This window comes from Orycteropus afer, unplaced genomic scaffold (genome assembly GCF_000298275.1).
Source record: "Orycteropus afer afer isolate SDZICR_OR568_19922 unplaced genomic scaffold, OryAfe1.0 scaffold00070, whole genome shotgun sequence".
NCBI lineage: Eukaryota > Metazoa > Chordata > Mammalia > Tubulidentata > Orycteropodidae > Orycteropus > Orycteropus afer.
In genome coordinates this window covers 2490197-2500172 of record NW_006921657.1, presented here as the reverse complement: position 1 = coordinate 2500172, position 9976 = coordinate 2490197, and the positions used below count along the sequence as shown (strand labels likewise).

Below are 9976 nucleotides of genomic sequence, written 5' to 3'. Positions count from 1 at the left end.
TCTCCACCTGAGCTAGAGCCATGTCTGTGTGTGCACACGTGTTTGTGTGTATGTGCATGTATGCGTATGCACATACACACAGGAACGGTGAGTTGGGTAAATATACATTGTCTTTTCAGAAAGACAATTTTATTTGAGAACCAATTCTGTTTATCTTAATAAACACAACACTCTACAATGAGGTAGAACACAAAATACACAGACATTAAAAATTTTTAAGTTATCTCTTTGGGATGGGCAATACTGGGATGTATGTTTTTAAAAATTTAAACAGTATAAAAGGCCATGCAGTGAAAAGTAAATCTTCCTCTCCTCCTTGTCTTCCAGGTTCCCAGTTCCTCTCCTCTGAGGTCAGAGAGGAATCTTTTTACCCCTCCGTAGCTTATTGTCTACATTAATAAGGATTTACTATTCCATCTTCTTTATTAACTAACTTGACTCTTCTAGGCAACACTTGTCCAGCAAATAAGTTGATTGTTCTTAATAGGAACTTTCTGAAAGACCTGCCAAGTCTTCATTAGAAAGTATCAACAGTTTGTGCTCTAAGATTTTGTCCCCACTAACCCCACAATATTATATCACCATCCTTATTCAATCCCAAGGAGCTCCTGGTGGTGTAGTGGATAAGGCACTTGACTGCTAACTGGAAGATCACTGGTTCAAACCCACCAGCTGCTCCGCGGAAGGAAGACTGGGCGACCTACTTCTGTAAAGATTTACAGTCTCAGAAAGATTTACCACCTTGGAAACCCTATACGGCAGTTCCCCTCTGGCCGGACAGGGTCGCTGTGAGTCCAAATCGACTTGAAGACAGTGAGTTTTTTTTAATTAAGCTTTCAAAGACTGGCCTTAAACCAACTTGAAATTCTCAATAAAGCCCAACCTTGACTTTCGTCACATTATCAAACTTCCTTACTGTGGAGAGCAAAAAGCTCAGCTTTGTGTTAACTGGTCGTGTTGATGATATTTGAGGAGTGGGCACTGGACAGAGGCAGCCGCTGTTGGTGTGTGTGCGTGTGCGCGTGTGCGTGCACGCGCAGGCGTAGGTATCGTGCATTTTCACTTTGAGAAAGAGACTTTGCAGTTATTTTGGGGGGCAGGCTACACCTCCATACTCAGGGTCCTAGGAGGTTGGGGGCCAAGGGTGGAAAGGTTGGAGAAGCGCCGGCTTAGAAGACCCAGAAGTAGGCTAGGGGACGAAGTCTGCCGAGTGTCCTCAATTCATGGCAATTCGGGGCCCCTAGTGATACCGCCTTGGAAACCCAAGGGAGGGGTCACTAGGAGTCCATACGCCTCTACCGCAGTGGATTTGGTTTTTTGGTTCCTTTGTTCTGGGGCGGGGCCCAGGGCCAGGTGAATGGGAGGAGGGGGTGGAGAATTTAGATTCCCCTTGAGTCCTCCTGCCAGACCCTGCTCGCCCCGCGGTTGGGGGCCCGCACTGCTTCCACCCACGTTCAAGGTTGCGGAAGCACGCGGGGTCCAAGTCTGCGAGGACTGGGGTAGAGGAGGGAAGGGAGGGGACGCCTCAATCCCAGCTGAGGCGGGGCGAGGGCGGGGGCGGGTTCTAATATAGAGCCTGCGCCACTGAGGGCAGCCCAGAGCAGAGATTGGAATCCCAGAGCCCGGAGGAGGATCTCCCTGTCTCCAGAGCTCTCAGCCCCGCTTGCCTCTCGCCGCCTCTGCTGGTGAGTACGGACCGCTCGGATAGCTCAGGAGGGATGCGGCGCGGTGGGGCCCCTGAGCGCTGCGCTCCTCCCTCCATGCGGTTGCTCCTGGGGCTGCCCCTGCTGCGGGCTAAATCGCTGTACTCCGGCAGCCCCAGCGCGTGCCGGTTCCGGAACCCCCAAAGAGGAGAGACCTGGGCTCTGGAGCCCGGCGATCGCGGCCCTCCTCCGGACCGCAGTAACCCCGGAGCCCGCTTTCTCGCTCCTCGGCTTCTTCTCCTGACTTCTCCTTCCCTTGCAGAACTTCTGTCGAGAACCCTGACCTCGCCACCATGAGAGTACAGCTGGCGTTCCTGGTGCTCTGCGCCTTGCTTGTTCGCGACTCCGAAGTGAGTGGTCTCCCTGCTTTGACATATGGCAGTGGGAGGGGGCTTGCGACCATTGAACAGTATCAGGGGAGGGAAGGCGCTGCAAAGGGAGCTGGAGTTCTCCGAATTGAAGACCAGGGCCAGTCACTCCGGGGAAATAGAACCTGTGGGGCGCAGGGGGCGGTCCCAGAGAGACGGAACCAAGGGCATTCATTTTTACCGGCTAGGGAGGAAGAAGCTTCGGAGGCTGCCCCGACCTTCGGCACTTGGCTAGTGAGGGGAACGAATCCATTTCTCCCTGCTGGAAACCCATGATCTTCCGTTTGAGGGCTAGATAGAGAGAGACACGCGGGGACAGAAGGGGCTGGAGGGAAGAATGGGTTTGAGGATTGGATGGGTTTATCCTCACTCTGGAGTCCCAGAGGCTTGAGACCTTTGATGACCTCTCCCTCTCTTCCTCCCTATCTCTTCCAGGGCAACCAAGAACTTCATGGAAGGTCTGGTGCTGGTGCTTGTAAGTATCCACCCTTTGCGCAATAGTTGGCTACAGAGGTATCTTGGAAAACCTCAGTGGAGCAGCCCTTCTGTGTCCCTGCTGCAGGGCTGGCTGTCCCTTGCCTCCTCCCACGTTCTTTGCTTACCCCATCTTTGTGCTTTCCAGCAAACTGTGGCTGTTTGAATGGAGGAACATGTGTGTCCTACAAATACTTCTCCAATATTCAGCGATGCAAATGCCCAAAGAAATTCCAAGGAGAACACTGTGAAATAGGTATGAGGATCCTGACTCTAGCTGGGGAGGAGGGGGCACCAGCAATTTGGGGTTAAGGGGAGATGGGTAGGATGCAACAGTGGGCAGGAGTTTGGAGCTGGGGGTGGGGTGCGGGCATCTTCATCCGTATTTGATATACAAAGTCAAGCATACGTACACACACTGTCTCATAAAGCAATGGTTGCACAAACGTGAGGTAGAGATGAAAGGAGACTCTCGCAGTGTCTTCTGCCAGATCTGAAACCATGTGAGGCCAGGCAGGATCTCAACTATGTCTGTCTGAACTTCCTCTTCTAATAGTCTCTCATCTTCACACCTTCCTGTAGATACTTCAAAAACCTGCTACCAAGGGAATGGTTACTTTTACCGAGGGAAGGCCAACAAGGACACTATGGGCCGCCCCTGCCTGGCCTGGAACTCTGCCCATGTCCTTCTGCAAACGTACCATGCCCACAGACCTGACGCCCTTCAGCTGGGCCTAGGGAAACACAATTACTGCAGGTGAGGTGGTGGCAGCAAGCACCAGGAGCCCTCTCTGTGGCTTCACAAAAACCTTGTTGCTATCCCCCTCTGCTCCCAGAGTGGCATGAGAAAAGCAAGGCCTCTGGTTGAGTGTTTGTTGGAGGGGAGGAAGCTGAGAATGTGTTCTGGGTTGGAATGACATTGCCCACCCTTCTGTGTTGCCAGAAACCCAAACAACCAGAAGCGGCCTTGGTGCTATGTGCAGGTTGGCTTAAAGCAACTTGTCCAAGAGTGCCTGGTGCATGACTGTTCTTTGGGTGAGTATCACTGACCTTGGAATTTCTTTGGGCATTTGCATTACTGAATATCAGAAAGAAAGACTTGTAGGCTTATGACTATGGGGACAAGGGAACAATGTTTCCATATGTCCCCTCAGTCCATGACAGGAGGCAAGAGGGGGAGGCCTGCCTGACCCTGAAGAACTGGGAGATCAGAGGGCGAGGAGAAGGACATTTATCCTGCCTGCTTCTCAAGATACATATTCTTTTTTTCTCCTCTAGGAAAAAACCCCTTCTCTCCTCCAGAAAAGTCAGAGTTTCAGTGTGGCCAGAAGGCTGTGAGGCCCCGCTTTAAGATTATCGGAGGAGAAATCACAACCACTGAGAACCAGCCCTGGTTTGCAGCCATCTACAAGAGGCACCGGGGAGGCTCAGTCACCTATGTGTGTGGTGGCAGCCTCATCAGTCCTTGCTGGGTGGTCAGCGCTACACACTGTTTCATGTATGTTCCTCTGTCTATCCTCATTGACCCTCCTCCCCACCCTAAAAACACTCCTTTCTCCTTCCTAGCAAAGGATTTCACTTAAATTTCCTCTCCTCAGTCCCTCTCCAGCAGCCCATGGCCTTAGGGACAAGTCACACTCTGAGGTCTCTGTGGTAGGAAGGGGGGAAGTGATAGGATATTGAGACCAGGCTGTCTGACACGTCTCGCCTCCCACAGTAATAACCCGAAGAAGGAGGACTACATTGTCTACTTGGGTCGGTCAAAGCTTAATTCCAATACGCCTGGGGAGATGAAATTTGAAGTGGAAAAGCTGATCTTGCATGAGGACTATAGCGCTGAGACACTTGCTCACCACAATGATATCGGTGAGTGGAAAACCCTCAACCAATGTAATGATGATGGTTTGAGGGTGACGGGACCCAAGAAGAAACCCAAGTGGGAGGTTAAAATTGTGGGGGGACTTGGAGACCCTGCTTTATACAACAAAAGGATGGTGGGGAAGGGCTCAGTAAAACACATGAGGGGCCTTGTGCTTCTCTGTAGAGTCTTTAAATTTCCCAGACAGGTAGCCTCCTCTGAGTGGAAACAGCTGCTCCCTGTCCCCCCTCCACCACCTCCTCCCATAGGCATATGACTTGGGTTGAAAATTCCCTGTTTGTGAAAATCAGGGAAAGATGCCCCTTTCTCTATTGGATGCAGCCTCTTTCTGGGCTGCATTGAACTGGGTTTCAGTCCTTTGGCCTCAATGGGGACTTTTTTTTTTGGTAGGAAACAACCTGTACCATTGTATGTGGTAGCTCTGGCTGCCCAAAACTTGGTCAGCAGCTGGGAGAAAGCCCTTGGGGTATGGGGCAAGGGAGGTTTGTCCAAGGTGATGAGCTACCATCAGACCTCCTAGGATGATCTATGACTGAACTAGGGACAGACAGCCACTCCCTCAGCATTTTGAGGGGAAAGATGGTGGCCACTTGACCTGGTGGTGATCTTTTTTCCCTGATCTCATACCTGCTTCACCTCCTAGCCTTACTGAAGATCCGTTCTAGTTCTAACATGGGCCAGTGTGCGCAGCCATCCCGGACCATACAGACCATCTGCCTGCCCTCACAGTATGATGATGCTCGTTTTGGTGCAAGCTGTGAGATCACTGGCTTTGGAAAAGAGAATTTTAGTAAGTGATATTTGGGGCTGGCAAGGGGGCTCCTGGGGAACTGTTGAGCCCAGGAAGTGAATGCAGCTTGATCAAGGAAGGACTGTGGAGGGAGAGGTGGGAGTACTATGGAGATGGGTTTCAGGGATGGAGTGGGAAATGTTGGGCCATAAAGGTAAACAGATAGGGGGGTGGGGCTAAAGGTAGGTAAAGATTTAGATTTGGGTAGAAAAAGGGCAGGGGCTTTCTCTAGTGTGGATACTTTATGTCCCTCCCCAGATAGAGAGTCCCAGTGGGAAGGCTGGACAGACATGTTTTAACCCAAAGTCCTCCCTGTTTCCTCCATCTAGCTGACTACCTCTTTCCAGAGGAGCTGAAAATGACAGTGGTGAAGCTACTTTCCCACCAGGAGTGTCAGCAGCCCCACTACTATGGATCTGAAGTCACCTTCAAAATGCTGTGTGCTGCTGACCCACAGTGGAAGACAGATTCCTGCCAGGTGAGGGTTCTAAGCATCTCTATCCGTCACCTCCAAACCTCCTCAGGGTTCCTGAGCCTGTCCCTGACAGCTTTGGGGGAGTTCTTTCCAGTCAAATCTCCAAGAAAACAGAATTTTGAGCTCAGGTCTTTGGGGATGTAAAGCAATATTATATGTTTACCCAAAATTTGCCACAAGCCTGCCTCTATTCTAGGCACTTCATGTAGGGGCAGAGAATAAGACTATAGAAGAAATATAAGTAAGTGTTCAGGGTGTAGTATGAATTATAAACAATCAGATGTTTGGGAGAGGGAAATAAGTACAGATTAGATGGGCATGGAAGAGAGGCTTTAAAGAGAATGGACTTGAATGGGATTTGAGGAGGCAGAGGGAAGAATGGAGGGTGGTTCAGGTGAAAGATACAAAACTAAGCATGAGTACACATAGCCCAGGGTGAGGAGAAGAAGTAGGATCTGGGAGCAGGGATGGAATGGTGGTAGGTAACTGGACTTTGAAAGCCATGCAGAGGATTTAAAACATAATGATATAGAAAATGGGTAATCACTAGAGACTTTGGGAAATTCCCTCTCTTAGGCCTGGTTCAGTAGTGGGTCATAAGGCCTCCTTCCTTATTTCCTTGCTACTCTCAGAGCTTATCTTTTGTATCTTGGCTTCTTCACAGGGAGACTCAGGGGGGCCTCTGGTCTGCTCCAATCAAGGCCGCCTGACGCTTACAGGGATTGTGAGCTGGGGCCGTGGATGTGCTCTGAAGGACAAGCCAGGCGTATATACAAGGGTCTCACAATTCCTGCCCTGGATCCACACTCACATTGGGGAAGAGGAGAATGGTCTAGCCCTCTGAGGACCCCAGGGAGCTGAGGAAGAAAATGGGCACTGCCTACTCCCATGTTGCAATAGGGCCATCTCCACCAGATATAAGGAAGAGAATGGAGAAGATTTGCTGTGCAGAGATGGTTTTTGCATGTGCTGCCCTTCAGGGTGAGCAATAATAGCTTTACCCTCAGATACAGGCCTGGGTGCTGGCTTCCCAGATCCCCCCAGCCAGGATGGAGGGGCAGTCCTGACTCAGGATGGTATTGCTCAGTTGTTTGCCTTTTTCTGGACTAAAACCTCCTGGAGTTAAAAATGGCATCTCCTGTGCATGAGTGAAAGGAAAACTGGATCCCTCAACAGTGGGCATTCATGAGACACACTGTTAGGAAATGAATAATTTCCCAATAAGGAAGTGTGGCAGAACTGAGGTCTCTTGAGGGAGATTGACCAATGTGGGAACAGCAGTTTGGGGCACAGAGACACTAATGAATTGAGGGAAGGGCTCTGGCATTCCATAAACATGTCAGGAAATATATGTGTGTAGGTTGAGCACTTACACATAGGCTCTAAGTGTCAGTATGCATGAGTGAGAGCTGGTGTGTCCGTGTGTCTGGCTACATTTCTTAGTCAGAAATTTGTATCCCCCAGAAACTGTGGGGACTGTGGTGCCTCACAGAGCAGGTGTATCTGGAGAGGTCTCTTGGCTCTAACATACGATGTTGCCTGTGAATGTATCATTGTGGGGTATAACCTATGACCAGCAATCAATGTCTCAGTTTCACTTTCATGTAAATATCCCCTTCTTGGCCAGTTATCCCACCTGACCTTCCAGCCTAGTTCATCCAATCCTCCTGGTGGGGTGAGGACCACTTCTGTACACTGAATATTTAATAATTATATTCTGCTATTTTTATTTATATCTATTTTTGTAATTTTGAATAAAGATGATCAATAAAATGATTTTTCTGAAGACATTGGCTCTCCTCTATTGCTTGTATGGGAGGGAGTTAGGGAGTGTAAAAAGTCAAAAATGACAATGGTAGCATGCATCCCAGAGTTTCTTGCAGGGCTGGATATCTGGACTTAATGGGCCTTTGGAAAGAGGTCTTTGGGAGAGTTGTAGGGCAGGACATCCAAAGCACTTAAGGTGCAAAAAAGTTACCTTGCTTGTTTTGCAGGCTGGGTTTCAGACCCCCGTTGTCTTCTTAACCTGATTCCTTTGTGCAGTGCACATCTTGTACAACTGTACATAGTAGTTCTTTCTAGAATTAGCCCAACCATATTCTTTTCAGTCTGCCCCCAATAGCCCTTGAGCCCTTCAGCTGACCTCAACCAAGAGAGTACCTCCATGGATGAAAATTGCTAGTTCAAAAACCCAGCCTAACTTGAGTGAGTCTGTGGCATTCAGGAAAAAGAAAGCCAAAGTTCCCGTCATCTGTGTGTAGGACTGGTGCTGAGTGTTCTCAGAGGTTAATGGAGCTTGTGACCAGCCACTGCTATCCCTAGTATCAAGGGGCTCAGAGTCTAAAGATGAGTGATGTCCTAATGGTGGTGATGTTATATTTTGAATTAAATTATCAGGTTCTGAATAACTAAGATGTCAAAGACAAGCTGAGAGATATATTTGGATGCTGAAACATTGGAATTTCCAAGTTGTGTTAATGGTTTTTGGCAATGTTTCTTAACCTAGTCACCTGAGAACCTTTTAAAAATATATACATGCCTATGCCCTACCCAAAGAAATTGTGATTCAGAAGATCAGGGCTGGTGCCAGGGCTCATGATTTAAAAAAAAAAAAAAAAACCTCCTAAAGTGTTTCTGATATGTATCCCTAATTGAGTACCTTTGGGGACAATTGGTCAGAACATGTGAAGGGCCCAGATATGGTCAGTATGAATTCTCTGCATAAATAGAGATTTTTTTCTGGAGGTGGTTCAGAATGTGCAAGGTCTCCCAGGCTTCCTGGTCAGAAGGTTCCCTAGACTGTGGGGCCCTGCAGGGCAAGGGTCCAGTATATTCACTTTTCATTCCCTAACCTAGCATGTTGCCTTGGACAGCGTGATGTAGTGGTTCAGAGCATGGATTTTGGAGTCAAGCAACCTGGACTAGAATTCTGGCTCTACCAATAACTGTATGACTTGGGAACAACTCTTAACTTCTTTGTGCCCCAGTTTCCTCATCTGTAAAAATATATATATATATCTACCTCCCAGGGTAGTTCCAAAATCGCAGCATAATTCTGACACCTAGTAAAGGCACAAAAATGGTGGCTACTATTACAAAGCTCTGTAAATTCTTGTAAAATTGAATGGGGACCCCCTTCTCTCTTCTACCCCCAGGATTTCATCGGAGTATTTTATGGGAACCAGAATTTGCTAGGAAAGAAAAGGCATGATATGAAGTGAAGAGGCCCAGCTTAGGCTGAGTGGCTGCTTAGCCTCTGTGCTCTCCCCCAGGGCCAAACTCATGTTCAAACTTGAGCTGCTCCAGCACCAGGTCTCAGAGACACTGAAAACAGGAAGTATGAGCCCCACTGGCGGGTTGAGCAATGAGGCTGCTAACTCTCCTCAGACCATTTCTCAGCCACCACCCCAAGCCCCAGCTGGCGACTGCCTCTTCCCTGAATCAACGACCTCACTTGGGGTTGGCCAGGATCAGCTACTTTCCAGCAAATATACTACCCTATCACTCACTTTGGCCACCTAAGCCTGGTGCTTCCTATGTGTTAAATTCTTTACATATTGTCTGATTCAATCCTCACACTACAAGGAAGGTATTATTAGCCTCATTTTACAGTAGAGAAAATTGGAGTACAGGAGATTGAATGACTTGCCCAAGCAATGCAGCTGGTAAGCAGTAGTGCCAGGGTTCAGACCAGGCAGCTGGCTCCTGAGTCCACACGCCCAGCACTCAGACGTATCACCTCTCAGTAGTATACAAACAGGGCAAAGGAGAGCAGCCTTTCTTTCAGGCTCCCTACATCAGAGATTCTGGTTTTCTAGACTAAGTGTATCAGAATTCAGCCGCAGCCTTTTATAATCCTGTTCTCTGAAAAAATTCCCAGGCCAAGTGAAGAGACCACACTCAGCCACCTATTTCAAAGTAAATTTCATCCTTTTCAAGCTAACCTCAGTCTTTTCTGCTGACATCTGGTTTCATTGAAGTGGTTTCCGTTTTCATCAGAACCCCGCCTTCTGAAATATTCTGTGGCCCATTCTACTATCTATTATCTGTAATATTCTATTATCTGAATCAACTTGTTTTCCACTTTTGTCCTGTACTCTTAAGCCCTCTCTCCACAACTACACCTCTGTATACGCCCCTCCACACTCACCCCCAATGTGTCTACCTTCCTCCCCATCAGTAAACATCCTTTTATTTATTTATTTTTTATTAGGATTTGGGTGAAGATTTACAGAGTAAATTCACTTTTCATACAGCAGTTCACATATACTTTGTCTCATGTCATTG

General features: G+C 48.4%; 1 protein-coding gene across 1 annotated transcript; it reads left to right on the top strand.

Annotated features, from left to right (window-relative positions):
- The first annotated feature begins 1996 nt into the window (after positions 1-1996).
- Positions 1997-6533, top strand: PLAU (plasminogen activator, urokinase). Its single transcript, XM_007940599.1, has 10 exons — positions 1997-2053; positions 2507-2534; positions 2694-2801; positions 3128-3302; positions 3489-3580; positions 3824-4043; positions 4263-4411; positions 5068-5214; positions 5544-5692; positions 6354-6533. Exons 1-10 carry the CDS (start codon positions 1997-1999, stop codon positions 6531-6533), a joined length of 1305 nt encoding a protein of 434 aa, XP_007938790.1.
- The last annotated feature ends 3443 nt before the right edge of the window (positions 6534-9976 follow it).

What these genes read in the sequence shown, in the direction of transcription:
- PLAU (XM_007940599.1), top strand. Translation starts at nt 1,997, where the DNA reads ATGAGAGTACAGCTGGCGTTCCTGGTGCTCTGCGCCTTGCTTGTTCGC. An exon ending in TGCTTGTTCGCGACTCCGAA is followed by an intron (nt 2,054 to 2,506) that starts GTGAGTGGTCTC and finishes TATCTCTTCCAG; the next exon opens with GGCAACCAAGAACTTCATGG. An exon ending in GGAAGACAGATTCCTGCCAG is followed by an intron (nt 5,693 to 6,353) that starts GTGAGGGTTCTA and finishes GCTTCTTCACAG; the next exon opens with GGAGACTCAGGGGGGCCTCT.